Raw genomic sequence first — 18,494 nt, forward strand, 5'->3', positions numbered from 1 at the left:
AATTCAAGGCTCAGAGTCTTGGCACCGGTCTTTGGGCTAAGCCTCTAGCTTTGGGGAAAGAGAAGGGCGCGCAGGAAAAGGTTGCTGAGAACTTCAGGATGACACAAGCATCTCTCTCTCCTGCTGCCCCCCCCCCCCCGCGATGCCATCCATTTATTCCCCGCTAATGTTCCGGAGGCGGCAGCAGCAGCAGCAATCCCAGGCTCTCAGCATCCTCCAGCGTCGCACTAATGGCCCATTTGGCGCCAGGCCCACGTTGGGGCGGGCGGAGGGGCTGCCCAGCGCGCCTGCGCCTCCCTCTTCCCCTGAGGGAGGTGTCTTGGCTCTTCCTCGCTTTTGCACGCCCCCCCCCCGCCGCTTCCTATTCCCTCCCCGCGCTGTGTCACTGGGGTCTCTATGGAGACGGGAATCAACAGCAGAGCCTCGCCCCGCCGGCAGCGGCGCGTCTCCAAGAGCCAGAGGGGTGGTTTTCTCCCCCTTTTTTTTGCAAGGCGCAGCGTAGTGGAAGGCAAGCAGGGTAAGGAGTGCGCGCGGGGGGTAAGGCGTAGCCAGGCGAGGGGGATCCGGAGTGGGGTAAGGAGGAACCGGAGTATCCCCATCCCCGTGGGCAATGCAGGCTTCTTGCAGCCGGAGGCTTGGGGAACCCCCGTCTCTCCGTTCCTCCTGCATCCACCCACTAGGCATGCTGACCAAACCTTTGCATCCCGCTCCTTCCCTTCCTCTCAGTCAATGTACCTCCGACGATCTCTTCGTTTATTCCCATCACTATGCTAAGGTTGCAATCCCGATTCTCTACATGCATACTCGGGAGGGAGTCCCAGTGACTTCAATGGGATTTATTTACTTCCACGTAAACAACAGCCGCGAGGCTGTTGCTTGATGTTTGCTATCGCAGGGTCATCAGGGGGTGCCGCGTCCAGGCGGGTGTTTGTGGCGGGGTCTCCCACTGTTTTTCAGCATTGCACCCGAGGCGATGATGTCACTTGGCTCCAAACTAACTAATTCGGAATAATTCCTTCTCTTTCCTAGTTCCCTGTGCATGTATAATATAAATACCGGGTACACCCTCCTTCCCCTGCTTGTTTAACTAACCAGATTGTGAGAATGGGCAGCTTGTCAACGGGAGCAATCTCTGTTAGAAATCCCTGTGTTGTGTCTGCAAACCTGGAAATGGAGGAATTAGCTTGGCATCAGCTGTGCTTTGATGAATATTTGACTCACTAGATCTGCACCACATGCCTTGAGTCGACTCTGTATAAAGCTTCTTTTAGGTGCTCTTTAGTTATTCCAGGGTATGCATGTTGTTAATAGCATTGTGGAATAGAAAGCAGAAGATAGTGCTCTCTGTTTATTTTCCCTCAGTGGAATTTATTTATTTGCATAACATAATTTTGCATGTCACAAATAAGCTGCACTGAGTTTAGTGGGACTTATTACTGGAGAAGTGTGTTTGAACTGCAGCCTTTTTTTCTTTTTGATGTTTTTCTTCTTCTTTACCTGATGCCTTAAATTGATTCTCCCCCCCCCCCCTCATCTCTTTTTGCATAGAACATGGGTGAGTTGACATTGCTTTGTCTACCTTTTGCTCTGTTCTTTTCTAGAATCTCCGCCCATCATCCGCTGATGAATTTTAAAATTTGCAACCCAGGACCTCTTAACTGTTGAAACATAACTAACCTGTGGTAAGGAATCTTGTGTGTGCATTCTTGCTTAGAAATGCAGAGTTGGATCCAGACTTGATTGTGCTTAGAGCAGACACATCAAAATCAATGGGTCTTCTTTAAGCATGATTAAAACTGGATCCTTATCTAGTTCAGTAACCTCCGGGAGAATCCCAGCACAGACCAATAGGCACAAAATGGCAAGTTAGGGGTTTCCTCTTGTTCATCTTGGACTGTAACATCTGTGCAGTTTAAAAGTTAGTGATAATCACAAATGGATGCATGCAGCAGTTTCCCAGGATGAACCCCTGGCGTCTTCAGTTAAAGGTTCAGGTTGCATGGATTTTATTTATTTAAAAACATTTCTATATCGCTTGATTGTACAAAAACCTCTAGGTGGTTTACCAAAAAATTATAAAACATTCAAATTATGAATTAAACATACTTAAAAACAGCTCTTGAGACCCCGCAGAGCCGCTGCCAGTCAAAGTAGTAAACAATAGTGGGCGGGATGGACAAATTGTCTGACTTGGTATACAGCTTCTAAATGCGACTCTTCTGATTTTTGTTTCGGATGTTGAGAATGCACATATGCACGCAAAAAGCCGGAGAGATGTTTTACAGAGGTGCTTTTGGCATCATGCACGATCGTGCCTTTAGCCCTCTGGTCTTGCGTATGTCTGGATTTACGTGCTTGCAGAAAAGCGGCCAGCGAGATGCTCTCCTTTGAGTGCCGCTGGCATTGTTCTGGCTTGGTGATATCATTTCTCAGGCTTCTGCTTCTAGCAGTTCAGCTGAACTGGCAGAATAGAAAACTGCACCAGGCAAGCTGGCTGTAGTTCAGTGATAGAACCTTGCATGCAGAAGGTCTTTGGGTCATTTGCTGGCATCTCCAGGTAGGACAGGGAGTGACTGGTGTGAAGCCAAAGAGAGCCACTGCCAGTCAGTGTAGACAGCACTGAGATGGATGGATCCCAGCAAAGGAGAGCCTATCACCTCCCAAGGCAGCCTGTCCCATTGCTGGACAGCTCTTTCTCGGAGGTTTATCTGGAATATGCTTTCCTGCAATTTCCACCCATTAGTTTGTGCTCTGTACTCTGAAGCAACAGCGCACAAGGCTGCTCCATCTTCTGTGTGAAAGCCCTTTGGGAAGATCCCCGAGAGATGGGTGAATTTGTCAGTTTCTGGTTTTCTTGGTTTCTCGATTTTCCAGTCAAGTTTTCCACATTTCCACAACAGCTTATCAGCATTTTAGTGCAAATTTATTCTAATATGCTCATTTTTGTTTGTAATTTTGCCTAACATGCCTTTATGATTGTTTTTTTTCACTGATCTTTGCATTTACATGCATGCTTACTAGAGTATATGCATTTTTGTACACAATACATAGGTGGAGAATTGCATTGCGAAATTCGTAGAAGTGTGAATTTTGAAGGATAGCTGTGTTCACGTAGTGCTTTGAAGTGATTTGGTAAGTATGCTTTAAATACAGTCTAAATCAAATTTCTCCCCAATCCCCACCAATGGACAAGGATTGTAGTCCAAAGCATCTGAAGGGCACCAGGCTGGGGATGGCCGCTTTACACTAAATAGCCAGTGTGGGGTCAGAGCAGAGGGAGCTAAATCGGAACCACGGTGTGGAGGGAAGTGAGTTTTAACCCTCTGTCTGCATCCCCTGTTGTTTGGAATGAAAGGAAAACTCCTATTTCAGTCAGTGGGAGCTTTCTTCCTATTGCAAATAGCAGTTGCCGGGGGTCTGATTCCATTTGGGACCACAGCAGGGGTTAAAGGGTGCATGGGGAATCTTTTTCAGACCAAGGACCGCATGTTCACCTGGGCAACCTTCTGAAGGTTCCATTCCAGTGGTGGGAGGGGCCAGCAGCAAATGTAGGTGGGACAATGTTCATTTTGCCTTTGTACATTAGGCTAATTTTTACACACACTTACTCAGCCACCTCTAACTTCCATCCAGGCATGCAAGAGGCAGTCAAGTACACATTCCAGGCAGGCAGAAACTTAAGGAGGGTGTGAAGTAGGGCTAGTGAGGAGTGTGGCCTGGAGACGGGGTGTGGTTGAGGAGGGTGTGTGCCCGGAAAGAGTTCCAAGGGCCCAACAGAGAGGCCCTTCAATACACTAATGACGTGGTAACAATGGGGAATATTCACAGAGCAACTAAAAAAGAGGAACAATGTTTGGATATTCCAGTAAAAAGCCAGCACTATTTCTGCATCAATGACATGTTGCAAATACACCCTGGGAAAAACACCAGTTTGGAGGAACCCTCTGTCTAAGAAGTGCAGGCCAGGCCAATTTCCTTAAAAATGCAGCCTGGATAAAATTCTTGAGCATCCCAGCTGAGGAGTTAGATGTTCACAGGTTGAGCTCTGATATACCTTTGACTTTTGCAGCCCCTGTGGGGTCCTTTCTTTAACTTGAACTGACCCTATCATGCCGACTGTTGATGCCACTTATGTTTGCAGCCATGCAGAAGAAGAATCAGTGGTGGGCTTTGCTATGACAGATATTTCCTTTTCCCCAAAGGTTGCAGTTTCTTTAGTGTTTCACTTCTAGTAGTACCAGGTACTGAAGCAGAGTGTGCCAGGAACTGTATAGCAGGGATGGGGAACCTCTTGTTTTCCAGATATTACTAGACACCAACTCCCATCATCCCTGATCCTTTGCCATGCCTTGAGAGTCTGCTGGACCTTCTGGGCAGGATAGAATGCGTGAAATGAAAGCAGATGAGCAGCTCTAAACCATAGTTTAATTGTTGTAGCTTTGGAAGTAGAAACGGTGGTTTAGGTTCTAAACTACAGTCAGCACAAGCTATGGATGTGATATCTTGTCTGAACTGAACCAGACTGTTGTTTAGATAGGTTCTGTGTTGCCCACGTAAGTTGTGTATGTGTGTATTTGTGTAGCTAAGATCTCTGAAGAAGACGCAACTAGCAAGCCAAGCATAATGACTGACTTAGTTAGGCGTTGGCCAAATGGTGAAAGAATCCATACATACCTTGAGCAACTGTAGAAAGGCAGGGTTGGTTTTAAATAAATACATTAAATAAATACAAGGATTAAGAGCTGCTGCCCTCTACCTGGGTGCTTCATGATTTATGTGTCAATCATGTTTGCTGTGGCTACAACTGACGTTGCCCACAGTAAACATGTAAAGTGTGAAGGGCAAGTGGGTGTCCCTAAAGTGCAGCTCTTTGTGTGCTATGTCTCTGACTGGAGGGGTAGACAGATGCCCTCTGAGAGCAAACTGCAGCATTTATCACTAAACACACAGAGACGTGTACCAGGGAGTCCTGATAGGCTGCGACTCCCTGTCTAGCAGAAGATCCCTGATTGGCTGCGACTGTGACTCACAACCAATCAGGGCTCCTATGTGAGTAAGGGAGTCTCAGCCAATCTTAGGTGCGTGCGTCTCAATTTTTGTGTGAAAAGTGAGAAAACCTGCAGTTTGCTTTGCTCACCTGTGCAAACCTCTCTACTTCTGCATGCCAGGGAGACAAATTGTGGGGCCCACAGGCTGCTGTCAACCTCAGTCAAAGGGGCATCTATTATAGAACATGCCACAAGTCTGTCAGTCAGTTTTATTGTATATAGCCAAAGGCCTTTACAAAGGACAACAGAGAATGAAAGGAAAACTTTCAATCATACAATGTAGCCGTTTACAACATAAAATAAATTTACAACATTAAAATGTAAGACATGCACAAAGCTTCTGCTGGAGAGGGAGCCTTCAAACCAGCTTTTTGGGTAGTGTAAGGTTCAATGTAAGTAAAGTATAAAATGATGCACATTTGGGGAAAACATACAAGTTTGAGCTTCAAGCTTCTTGGATGAGGGCTGCAGCAAATAATTTTAAAAAGTTAAATTATGAGTAGCTATTCACATGGGTTATCGCGTGTGTGCCTCAGGGGTAAAGCAAACTGACCAAGGTACACTAACTGAGTTTAGTTCTCCACATTTGCAAAGTCAAGGATTCTGCAATTGGATAAGTACACAGCTGTACATTATTATCATTCTTTAATTTATTATTTATTAAATTTCTATACCGCCCTTCATCCAAGGATCACAGGGCAGTTTGCAATATAAAAACACAAAATACATAACATAGTTACAAACAAACAGAAATAACCCCCCTCCCACAGTTTAAAAACCCATAGTTTAATATGCCCGCATGTTATTACAGTTTTCCAAATGGCCAAACCTGCATAATTTGTGCCCATTTTTTTTTTGCAGTTGTACACCTGCTGCTGTGTCCAGTGGTACCTTGGGTTACATATGCTTCAGGTTACATACACTTCAGGTTACACACTCCGCTAACCCAGAAATAGTGCTTCAGGTTAAGAACTTTGCTTCAGGATAAGAAAAGAAATCGGGCTCCGGCGGTGCGGCGGCAGCAGGAGGTCCCATTAGCTAAAGTGGTGCTTCAGGTTAAGAACAGTTTCAGGTTAAGTACAGCACTCTGGAACAAATTAAGTACTTAACCCGAGGTACCACTGTATGCAGATTCATGTACATCCAAGTGTGGCTGTGACTTCTGTTGGGTAGGGCCTGCAGCTCCACTGCTCCTTTCCAGGAGACACCTTCATCCAGCAGAGGAGAAATTTTAAGGAGAGAGAGAGAAAGGGGAAAAACTTCACACGCATGTCTATGTCCGTTAGTGTGGAGTTAAGTACATATGCTAATCCACACTATCCTCCCCAGAGCAACCACGTCCAAGTAGCACAACCCACCCTTAGCAACCGTCGCCAGGCAACACAAACTGTGGCCGCCCCAGCAGCCAAGCCCACATGCCTGTTTTTGTTTAATGTCAGGCCGTAACTAAGATCCTGGACCTGGCAGGCCCCCCAGGCTGGCTAGTGCCCTAATAGCCTGCCCCGGGCATGGGTGGATCTTGGCAGGGAGCCCGAGCAAGGGGATAGCGGAGGGTAAATGTCCGTGAGAAATGGACAGCGTTTCCCCAAAGTAGCAGTGGATTGAGTTAATGATTGTGCGGGGAAATTCCAGTTAGTGCTGGCATTGACACAGGGCAAGCCAGGGTGTTTGCTGAGAAGATAGGTCTGCTCTTGCTAGGCATGGGCAAATCTCTCCATTTTGGTTTCCCTTGTTTCCTCATTTTTCTAATCTTAAGTTTAGTTCTCCACATTTGCATAGATGATTGCAAAAATAAATTTAAAAACTTGGAAAAAAATCTCATGAAAATTCATCAGTCTTTTTGTGAAGATCTCTGCTAATAGACACCTTTTTGCCTACAACACACAACTTTTGCAAAGCGCTTTTTCTTAACATACTGCACTTTCCTCCAGTGGCATAGCGTGGGTTGTCAGCACCCGGGGCAAGGCAAGTGATTTGCGCCCCCCAACCCGTGGATTTGCACCCCCTAACCCTAACCCCTAGATGTTGTGCCCGGTGCGGCCGGCCCCCCCTGCACCCCCCACGCTACGCCACTGCTTTCCTCTTGTCCATGTGCTGGTTTTTTTGATTATGACAACAATGGTGCTCGCATACTGAACTTCAGAAGTAGGGGGAAGTTTATGATAAATATGAAAAAGCCAGTAGCTTCTACAGAAGGTTTGAGAAGATTTCTCTATCTATGATGCCCTGATTTATCTCAGGAACCAAGAAATCTGTTCATACAGTGCACTAAGACCAACAATGGAGCTCAGGGAGAAATCCAATTTACTCTGTATTTAAATGTGGATTTTTCTAATTCACACTTTCTAAAACAATTTGTGAACTGAAATGCAGCCAATCCTTTGGAAATTTGCAGTTCTCCAGATTTTGCAATGCAGTTCTCTAGCCAAGTGGTTGGCATCTGTCTGTCTCAAGAGACAATGGATCATGCCTCCAGGGATGAAGGCAAACCGCTGAGTTAGCAGCACTGAAATGACCTCCTTGGGGCACAAGCCTGAGCATTGTATATGGAGGTACTGGGCTTCCCAGATGACAAGACCCCCTCTCAGCCTCACTGATATGGTCCAAAGGAAAGCAGAACAATATGTTTGGCACCAGCTTGGCTGCAGCAGTTTCCAGAAGGAGGCGTACATGGTGCCATCCAACCGTATTAGAGACTCCACTCTGGATTTGTGTAGGGTTTATTCCTTCGTCTTTTCTTCTCCCAAAGATATCCCACAAGGAAGCGGAGGTTTAGGACCAGGATTTTCCTTCTTCTAGAAAGGTTATCTTCCTAGGTTGACAAGCCCCATCTACTCCCCTCTTCCTTGTACAGCATGTGCAGAAACTGGCTTCGTAACTGTTTGACCCAGTATTGGTTTCGTCTACTCAATCTACCGGAGTCTGTCTTCATGTGGAGGGAAAGTCCCTAACTCACCAAGGGAGAGAGATACATTGGCTACCTTCACTTAATTTAGCTAGCCAGTCAAAGTCATTTCCTGGGGTGTGGCCGCTGTTGCATGCTGACAGTTTTTAGGAGCCACAGGTTAGAGCTGAGTGCAGACAGGGGACCAAAAATGAACAAACTACTCCAAAAGGAGTGTAATATATCCCCCACCGGAGGCACTTCCCCACCCCTAGCACCCCATACATCTCTCTAGTCAAGTAATGTGTACTATAATACATATACTAAAGTGTTCATATAAATACATACATTACTGAAAGTAAGATATAAAAAGGCATTATATATGGGCAATTTGCTTTGCAAAAATGTGTATAAGGAGAAAGTTGACCTAAGAAGCTGATGAATTTTCCTAAGGACTCTCCCCCCCCCCCACTTTTAACAAAAATTGCAAATTGTTGCTGTGAAAATGTGGAGAACTGAATTCCAGTTTGGGAAAAAATGATAAATGAGGGGGAAATGAAACTGACAGATTCCACCATCCCCAGGTAGGGGGAAATGTCCATAGCTGTCAACTTACAGGTTTGAAAATAAGGGACCAGCAGCCTCGAATATAAGGGATCAGCAGCCAAAATAAGGGATCAACAATTACTTTTATAAAATACATATTTTGTTGCGTGCAAATGGCTTTAGATACCTATTAGGTCCATAAATTACTATATAGAATATATTCAACACAAAAAACAGCAACAATTTGTTGTTGACAAAGCAAGCTGGACATAGAAAGGGCCCCATTACCTTCAGTAGCTTATTTAAGAGACATCATCAATAAGGGACAGCCCTGGGACATGGCGCTGGAATAAGGGACTGTCCCACCAAATAAGGGACACTTGACAGCTATGGGAATGTCTAGAGGAGCTTTAGGAAATGTGTACATGATGGCACACGTAATGCCTGTTGCTTGGATCTGAACAGCCCCCTGTGTCCTTTACAGAACATCATGGCTGAGAGCACAGACATGGCTTCATTGGAGGAGAGCTTCCGAAAGTTTGCCATCTACGGCGACACCAAAGCTACAGGGCAAGAAATGAATGGCAAGAACTGGGCCAAACTATGTAAGGATTGCAAAGTAACCGATGGCAAAGGGGTCACCAGCACAGATGTGGACATTGTCTTCAGCAAGGTGAAGTAAGTGCCTGCTTCCATCTCACTTCCTTCTGGTTCTGCTTCGTGTTGGTTCTTAATTTACAAAAACGAGGAGACTCGGGTGGGATGGAAACCCGTGGGCAAGTCTTTGCCACAGCGCTGAAGCCCTGACCCTGGAAGCAAGAGCCCAATGAACTAATTCATAGGAACATTATATTAAATCAGATCCTTGGTACCCTAACAGGCAGGTTTCCCTCCCATACCTGCCTCAGATGTTGGGGATTGAACCTGCAACCTTCTGCATGCAAAGCAGATGCTCTTCCACAGAGCTACAGCCCTTCCCCAGACTTCCATTCCTATTTTCTGTTTTAATATAGGGCACAAAAAATGGCTACCAAGTAAGGCTTCATTAAGACATGCTGAGGCTCTAAGCTATGTCAATTTCAATTTTATTTGCTGTTACAACCATCGTGGTCATTTCAGCCATCTCCAGAAAGAAATATACATCCTATGCATACTATACAGAATGTGCATAGATATACCAGTTTGTTTGTTTGTTTTGTGTGTGTGTATCTATATAAGCTTTGCCAAGTTGAAGAGGTCCAATAGCATTACCACCCCTACACCACAAAATTCATAGACAACCCTGAGCTAGGTGTACCAATAGTCTAACTTGATATAAGGCAACTTCTTATGCCCTGTTGAACCCTGCTCCCCTCAAGTCAAATATTTACTGCACAATGTTATGCATGTTGACTAGGAAGGAAATCCCATTATGCTCAATGGTGCTTATTCCCTAGGGGTAACATGCTACTTTAACCAAATACCTTCCTAATCTATTTTTTGATTTCTGGAAAAAATGTCTGAGATATTTTTATAACACACTTGTAAAAATAACACAGCGCATGTTTATCTGTTTACTAAATATAAGTAAAATAGATAAACCAGACCTCAATTGATTAAGGGCAGTGACTTTTTTTCCTTTTACTCCAATACATAATTTTCCAGAAGACTTGCTCTACTGGCGACAAGGGGCAGAAACTCTGCACGTGTTCAAAAACCATGTCTGTAGCCAGACTACAAACCTAGCAGAAAACAGCCCAACCCACAAAAAAGAGGCTTAGCTTTCTGTGTCAATGCCAAGCACCAGCTTAAAAAGATACACACACACACAGCTTCTTTGGCTCAATGCCAGCTTCAGTTTGGCATTGTTGTGTTTCACATCTGTGCTTCTGGGGAGACTGAGCATGCATTGCTCAATGGTGCTGTCCCGGTTTGATTCAGCAATATTGGCAGGAACACTTTTGTTTGTACTGTTGAACTGCTCCATGTCAGCTGCTGTTTGAGAAATTAAGCCTTTGGTCCTGGCAAAAATAAAAAACAAACAGCTATTGACTGCTGCTAGTGTAACTCTCTTGTAATGGAAAGCACTTTGGCTGCAGTAGCAACAGCTACAGTTTAATGTGGGGGGGGGAGGGAGAGAAAGAGGGAGATGAGCTGGGCCAGCCCACCAGATATATCTTTTCCCTCTTCAGCTGTGACCCCTCCACCTTCCCAATATGCCTCTTGCATATGGCTTACTAAAAAGTTTCCATTGCCACCAATTGGATTTTTTTAAAGCTTTGTAGCAATGCTGGGAAGGGGATTTAAAAAAAAATTTATTAGTGGGATCACAGTTGGGGAGAGAAGTGATAGACCTAACTTCCGGGCTTGCAGTGATCTCAACAGCAAGTAAGGCCCTCTGCAGCTATAAATTAATTTAACAAAAAAAACAACAGTCATAGTAGCACACAAGTGTAATATGTAGACTTGTGACCCCAGGGCAGGCCCAGCTTCTGAAGGAAACTGAGACATAGATGCCTGGCTGTGCATTAAGCTTAACGTGTGACTTAACTACCAGAAGCCCCATTTCTCAGAGGTGTGTCGACTGGTTGCAGTTAGTGGTTTGGGGAAAGCTCTTGGCATGTGTGTCACCTGTTCTGAACTTGAGTCTGGTCAAAACTCAGCTTATACCAGGGATGGGGAAGCTGAATGTGGCCTCCAAGTCTCTCTGGCTCACAGGACTCTCCTCAGGCCACACCCCTCTCCAGCCTTGCTTTGCACCCTCCTGGACTGCTTTTGCTTGGCTAGAATGTGTCCTGCAGCTCAGACGACGACTCGTGCTTGTCTGGATGGGGGATGGAGGCAGGGAACTGTGTGTATGAGTCTGTGTAGAAACAAGCCTGTTGTACAAAAAGTAAAATCAGTCTCCATTGCTCCACCCTCTTTTGCTTCTGGCTCTGGCCACCACTGGCATGTGGCCCCCAAAAGGCTGCCTAGGAGGGAATGTAGACTTCCAGCTTGAAAAAGTTCCCCTGCCTCTGGTTTATGCAGGCAACAGAATCAATAAGTAAAGCTATTTTCTGGATGGCATCACCTAAAGCCACAAATGAGGAATTGCATATCTAAGTGCTCTCTCTCACACACAATATTTCTCTGCATGTAGAAAATCAGACTGAAGACAGATACTTGTAGGATAGTGGGCCTAGTTTGGAAGCACCTTTGTTGTGGTCCTTCTAAACATACCTTTCCTCTCTGGGGGTTGAGGCCTCAAAAACACAATTTCTGCCAGTTTGCTGCAGAAGCTGCCAGCATTCAGCACTGATAGGTGTTGCCACCAGCTACCAGTCTCTAAAACTTTTAAACAAATGTTTCAGTTATTCTAGCTAGTTAGCTGGTATATATCAATATTTTCAGAGATGTAGCCATGTTAAATTGCGTACACACTCCAAACCAACTTCAGTCTGAATTGAGAACGACCTAGCTGTGTTTTAAGCTGGTAATGTGTACACAGTCTTAGTCTCTTTCTTTAAAAGCAACAAAGATTCTTGTGGCACCTTAAAGACTAACAGTTTCATTATGGCATAAGCTTTTGTGGACTACAGTCTGGCCTGGCCTGACTACATCGGATGAAGTGGACTCTAATCTGCAATGGTCACAGCACATCTGGAGTACCATGTCCACTTCTGTATGGCACAACTTAAGAAGGACGTTGACAAGCTAGAGCTTGTCCAGAAGTTGACACCCAGGATAGAGCTGGGTATGTTTAGCCCAGATAAGAGGAGATTAAGAGGAGACATGATAGCAGTCTTCAAATATCTGAAGGGAGGTCATGTAAAAGATGAAACGGACTTGTGCTCTGTTGCTCCAGAGAGCAGGAATAGATTGAGTAGTAGAAATTGCCCGGAACCAAAACCCAGCTAAACAATGGGAAGAACTTGCAAGTTCTTGTCCTTCTACATCTGGGAGCCAGGACACCCTCCTTGCATGCTTTTGCTTGGCAGGAATGTATTCTTGAACTCTGATAATGGTTCGGGGTTGCCTGGAAGGAGGTGGTTAAGGGGTGTGAATGTGTATTGAAACAAGCCTACTGTACGAAGGTAGAATTTGTATTCATTCCCTACCCTCTTTTGCGTCTGGCCCCACTTATCACTGACCTATGGCCCCTTAGAAGTTGCCTAGAGGGAAATGTGGCCCTCAGACTGAAGAAGGTGTCCCCCCCACCCCGGTGTATGAGTCAGAGGGGCAAAGGTAGTTGCGATTTGGCTCCTGAGTCCCTTGTGCCTATTCTGTTCCAGAGGGAAGACGGCCAGAGTCATAAACTATGAGGAGTTCAAGAAGGCCTTGGAGGAGCTGGCTCCAAAGAGGTTTAAGGACAAAAGCAAAGAGGAAGCGTATGAATCCATCTGCCAGCTAGTGGCAGGCAAAGAACCGACTAACGTGGGCGTCACTGTGAGTAACTGCTGCCGGTGCTGCAGGAAGAAGCAGAACAGACTCCGGGTGGGAATCCAGAAGCAGGCCAGGTTGGGTCTAGGACAGGGATGGGGAGCCAGTGGCCTTCCAGATGTTGCTGAACTCCAACTCCCATCAGCGCCAGCCAGCATGGCCTGGGATGATGTGTATTGTAAACCAGTAACATCTGGATACAGCAGGTTCCCCACCTGAACGCCACTGACTAGGAGCAGTTCTCCAGGGTTTCCCAAGCCTTACCTGGAGATTCTGTGAATTGGACCAGGAAATGTCTGTATGCAAAGTGTGCATTCTGGTAGTGAACTGCAGCTTTCTCGTATGGTACGGCTTAACTCACTCTCAGTACTTCTGCACAGATCAGTCCTTTTCCAATTCCACAAGTGATCGTTTATGAACCTCTTCTGTCCCATTAACTAGCAGAAAAGAAAGCAGTATGGAATTTTGTGTATAAATAATATTTCAATACACAATTTATCATAAATTGTACATTTATATACATCTTTTATCTCACTGTATGTATTTATGTACAGTCCAGTGCTCTTTTCTTAGGGGTACTCAAGGGAATGCAGTACCAGCACCTTTTTTCTAGAAGAAAAGTACTGTACACATTTTAATATGCATTTTAATGCATTTTGTTTCGTTTTCTGAGCTGGGAACTTTATCACAAAATTCAGTGAAGTGTAAAATAGGGTGGATAACTATGTTCCACTCTTTATGATAATACAGCAGGTATGGATCAGGTCAGTCTGCTTTGGAACTCATGGAAACTGAATTCCTTAAGCACCCCTGACCAATACAGCTCCTGCTCTTTTCCTATGGGAGGCCCCAGGTTTAATACCTGCACCCCTCATGGAGGATTAACAAAATCATTGAGAACAAGACTTATTGATCATGATGGCTATGTTCCCTCAGGTATCAGAGCCAGTGTGCCTCTGAAGGCCAGTCTCCAGCAGAGCACTCTTGGGCTCATGTCCTGCTTGTGGGCTTCCTACAGAAATAACATTGGCCATTGTGAGTAGAGGGCGCTGAGTTGGATAGGCCTTTGGTCTGATCCGGGAGGGCTCTTATGTGCCAGTTGAAGGAGCCTCCAAATTGCAAGACTGGGGAAGACTGCTACCTGCAATGCTGGAGAGCTGTTGGTAAAGCCAGTGGTACTCTATGTGTCAGGGATGCGGGTGGTGCTGTGGGTTAAACCACAGAGCCTAGGACTTGCCGATTAGAAGGTCAGCGGTTTGAATCCCCGCCATGGAGTGAGCTCCCATTGTTTGGTTCCTGCTCCTGCCAACCTAGCAGTTCGAAAGCACGTCAAAGTGCAAGTAGATAAATAGGTACCGCTTCAGCGGGAAGGTAAACAGCGTTTCCGTGCACTGCTCTGATTCACCAGAAGCGGCTTAGTCATGCTGGCCACATGACTAAGCTGTACGCCGGCTCCCTTGGCCAGTAAAGCGAGATCAATGCCGCAACCCCAGAGTCGGTCATGACTGGACCTAATGGTCAGGGCTCCCTTTACTTTTACTCTATGTGCCAGTGGTTCACATTGGTACAAAGCAGCTCCTCATATTATTGCATAGTAGATAGTAAAGGAGGTGGAGGTGATGTGGAGGCCATGTTCTGAAGTAGGGGCGATGGTAGTCGTTGCTGAACAAAGAATGGTTCTGACCCCCTCCCTTGTTTTTGTGATTGGCAGAAAGCCAAGGCTGTGGGCGCGGTGGAGAGGCTCACCGACACGTCCAAGTACACAGGCTCCCACAAGGAACGTTTCGACGAGAGCGGGAAGGGCAAAGGCAAGAGCGGACGGGAGAACATTGTGGACAACAGCGGCTACGTGTCAGCCTACAAGCACGCCGGCACTTACGATGCTAAAGTGAAGAAATAGGAGCGGCTGCCGCACCCGTTTGAAGGAAGGGCCACCCTAATGACACGCCCCCTTGCCCTCGTGGGGGTTCAGCTCTGCCCGGCCTCACTCCAGCCCCAGAGCAATAGCTGGAAGGGGTGCCTGTCCTTGAATGGTTTACGCAGCTGCAATGTGACCCGGCCACACACCTCGCTTCCCAAAGTTACACAAACTCAGACTTTTATCTGCGGCACCCGCCTGCGCAGCCTACCAAAGGCCTCTACACCTCAAATGTCTCCCTTACCTCACTCTAACCAGCCCCCTTCCCCACTGCTTTCCTCTCTAGTGCTAATAATGGGAGTCTCCTGCACCGCAGAGAAAATAAAAGGAAAGCTTCATTTGTCGTGCAGCTTCTAGGGCCACAAAGCTTCTGTCAGGGCAACAAGATGGCTTCCCAGGCTTCTAACAGCATTTCCTCATAGCTCTTGCTCTTCCAACCCATGATGATGTCTACTTCCTGTTTGCAGGGGACCCCAGTGCTTCCGACGGCATCATTTCACCGCTTTTGATTGTATCAGAAAAGCAGTATATAAAATAAAAGTACTACTCACAATCATCTTGCTCCTCAACTGACAAGGCAGCTGATCCTTTTTAAATACTGCACATTGAATGCAGGTGTGGGGAAATTCCTCGCCCTGTGGAGGAACACATTCCCTCAGGGGGATATCTGCTGGGGGCACCATGCCATTGGTGGGCACAGCTAAACCCAGGAGGAAAGGGCAGGGAGGACAGGGAAGAAATTTGATTCATTTCACATGTAAAGGCAAATCTGTTTAATACCACACTGAATAGTGACCGTCTTTCAAACTTCACACCTGTCTGAATTTTGCAGTTCTCCAGCCAAGAAATACATACACTGCTGTGAAGTATGTCCATAAATGCATATATTCATGAAAATAATGTTAAAAACGCATTGTATTAGAGGAAACTGCCCAGCAGAAATTCGCATATTAGGATAAACGGCATATATTAGGCATTATATTAGGAGAAATTTGCACTAATGGGAAAATGCATGTATTTCCCTCCAATGAAGTTAGTTGATGGACATTAATTTCAATGGGTCTACTCTGAGTAGAATTAACATTGGCTACAAGCTTTCATAAGTGCTTTCAAACATCAGGAGAAATGTCCACTAAAATGTTAATGCATTTTTATGTGGACTTTAAAAAAATATCACAAACTGATGTGGTGGTATGAGATCTTCTTGGTCTGGGTAAAGAGACTACTGAGTCAGGGCTTGTCAACATAAAATAATGCCCTTGGGATCCCAACTGGGTTGGAATACTGTTGCATGTGATCCAGACCTCAATAAAACGATTTTTGTTGTCTTCTCCTGCAATTGAAGGAAGGATGGCAAGCGGCTGAAGGAGACCATCTCATGCCTGACTCTCGGTTAGGGATGGGCGAATCTGTCAATTCTGATTTCTCCCATTTTCTCCCTTTTTCCAAGTTTCGCCACATTCCTGCATCCTTTGTGATTTTTTTTTAAAAAAAGCCACCTTAATAATTCTTAAGAATTTTAGTGCACATTTTTCTTAATTTGTCCACAATTCAGCCTAATATACATGTATCCTTTGCAAGCGATTTTTTTCTTAAGAGAATGCATTTTTGTAAGTTGCCTCATACAATACGTGCATTTTTGTGTGTAAATTCCTCAAATATATGAATTTTCCTTCCCGTTCTTTGGTTGGAGACCTGAGAATGTCACAGGAGAGCTGTATTTCGGTTTGTGCTTCACTTCAGGAAGTGTGAATTAGGGTGGTGCACATTACAGTGTGAACTGAACCCCATCCCTGTCCCTCCTTTTGCGATTGCATCTGGGGCGGGGCTTCCCAGCTGCTGTAGGCTAGACCAGGTATGTGTTCAGTGGCTCCTTTTCCTTCGGGTGCCAAAGCCCCCAGCCCCACCTGTTAGAGAGTTGGGGGTCGTGTAAGGGTGGGGGAGGAAAGTGGCATGAAGGCCAGAAATCCTGCATCTTTACACAATGGTGGAACACATTCTTTGGCTATGCAGAAAGTCCCAGGTTCCATCTCCTCATGGGGGCTGGGAAGAACCTGTGCCTAAAACCCTGGAGAGCTGCTGCCAGTCAGTGCAGACAATATTGAGCCAGATGGACCAATTATCTGAACTGGTAAAAGCCACCTTCCTATGTTCTTCCTATGCTGGGTTCCAGAATGTAGCTCCACTATGTGTATCCTTTAACCCAGTCTGACTGGGCTCAGTGTTGGAGCATCTGCTCTGCACGATGCAGAAGGCCTTGAGTTCAATCTGCAGCATCTCAAGAGAGGCCTGTGAATGTCCCTTGGTCTGAAATTCTGGAGAACTTCTGCCATCCACTATAGTAGACAATACGGAGCCAGATGGACCAGTGGTCCCAGTGCTCTCACCTTGAGGCGGGGGAGAAAGCAAACAGCCCCCCTAAGTGTCCTGTCTCTTCAGGAAGAGTGTTGCAGGCACCCGCTCTCCCAGAGTCCAGATATTTCTGTGGGCTGGGAGAGTCGCACCAGCTGAGTAGCGATGTTGTTTTACAGCCAGCATGGAATTCTCTGCCTGCGAGGGAAATGGCTTCCTGCCAGGCCTCTTGGAGCCTGTGTGGGCCAATATCTCAGCCGCTGATTTTTATGGCCTTGCTGCTATTTTCTCCCTCACATTTGTCTCTCTTTATCAGTTTTCCCAGCGCAGGCTCCTGAGAGGAATGTCAGGCGATGGCTGACCCACCATCCCTGCTCAGTTCAACAGGAAATAAGAAGCTGTCAGACTATTCATGCTACATTGAGCTCAGTGTTGTCTGCACAGACTGGCAGCAGCTCTCTAGGGTTCCAGGAAGGGAATCTTTCCAAGACATACCTGGGGGTGATGGGGATTGAATGCGGGAGCTTTGGTGTGCCAAGCTGGTCCTCTTCCGCAGAGCTATGGCCCCACCTCAAGCAGCCCAGGCCCCCTTTTCCAGAGGGAATTAAGTTGTTTCCTAGCTGCTGCCTCCCTTGCAGAAGCAAATTTGGACACAGAATTTGAATAAGAGTTTGTTGCAAACTTGGGAACTACCATCTGAATGTAGACCTCCTGGCTACCTATGACTGCCCACCAGGGAATATGTAGGCTGCCTGCCTGGGATTGCAGAAACAAAACAGGTGGGTTTGTTTCAGGCACTCGATAGTATACAATTCAGGACAGGCTCAAGACACATGACTGCCTGGGGTGGCCTAGATGGCATTCTGCCATTCCATGTACAGAGCTAATCAGATTTGAATCCTACTTCTGGCAACAGAGTAGTGTTTACCAACACATATGAGGGCAATAGGGTAGCTTCTGAGCCATGTTGCAGCCAGATAAGGGGGCAGTTATGCATTGCTAAAAAAGAGGATTTGCATCAACAAAAAAGATACTTTTTTGCACAAAGTTTGCATGGGGGAGGTACCAGTTGACTGGTGGGTTCAGTCTGCTGGCCAGGTGCTGTTAACTGCCGACTAGCTGTTCCTGCTGCCCCTTTCTTACCTTTAAACCAGACTTGGGCTGGACAGCCCTCAAACAGAGAGCAGCTTCAAGCAGAGGACTGCCCCCTGATGATGCTTGAAAACAGAAGACCATTCTCTGTGAAGTAGGACACATGGCCATCCTACACCCCCCCCACCCCTCTATCATCCAACATCTGACTCTATTCCCATCTTTGCCTGATGTCTCAGCTGCACTCTATACC

At 46.1% G+C, this 18,494-nt stretch overlaps 1 protein-coding gene across 2 annotated transcripts; it reads left to right on the forward strand.

Moving 5' to 3' along the window:
* Nucleotides 1-401: 401 nt before the first annotated feature.
* TPPP3 (tubulin polymerization promoting protein family member 3) lies at nucleotides 402-15,350 on the forward strand. Of its 2 annotated transcripts, none has more exons than XM_083751220.1 (5): nucleotides 402-517; nucleotides 3,052-3,132; nucleotides 8,963-9,156; nucleotides 12,732-12,885; nucleotides 14,591-15,350. In XM_083751220.1, the coding sequence occupies exons 3-5, from the start codon at nucleotides 8,969-8,971 to the stop codon at nucleotides 14,777-14,779; spliced, it is 531 nt and encodes a 176-aa protein (XP_083607346.1). In that variant the 5' UTR covers nucleotides 402-517; nucleotides 3,052-3,132; nucleotides 8,963-8,968; the 3' UTR covers nucleotides 14,780-15,350. The 2 variants fall into 2 exon arrangements, with proteins under 2 accessions (XP_083607346.1, XP_083607345.1); XM_083751219.1 differs by lacking the exon at nucleotides 402-517 and adding an exon at nucleotides 1,623-1,682.
* The last annotated feature ends 3,144 nt before the right edge of the window (nucleotides 15,351-18,494 follow it).

Source organism: Podarcis gaigeae (genome assembly GCF_964106915.1).
Source record: "Podarcis gaigeae genome assembly, chromosome: 8".
In the NCBI taxonomy this organism is placed as follows: Eukaryota; Metazoa; Chordata; class Lepidosauria; order Squamata; family Lacertidae; genus Podarcis; species Podarcis gaigeae.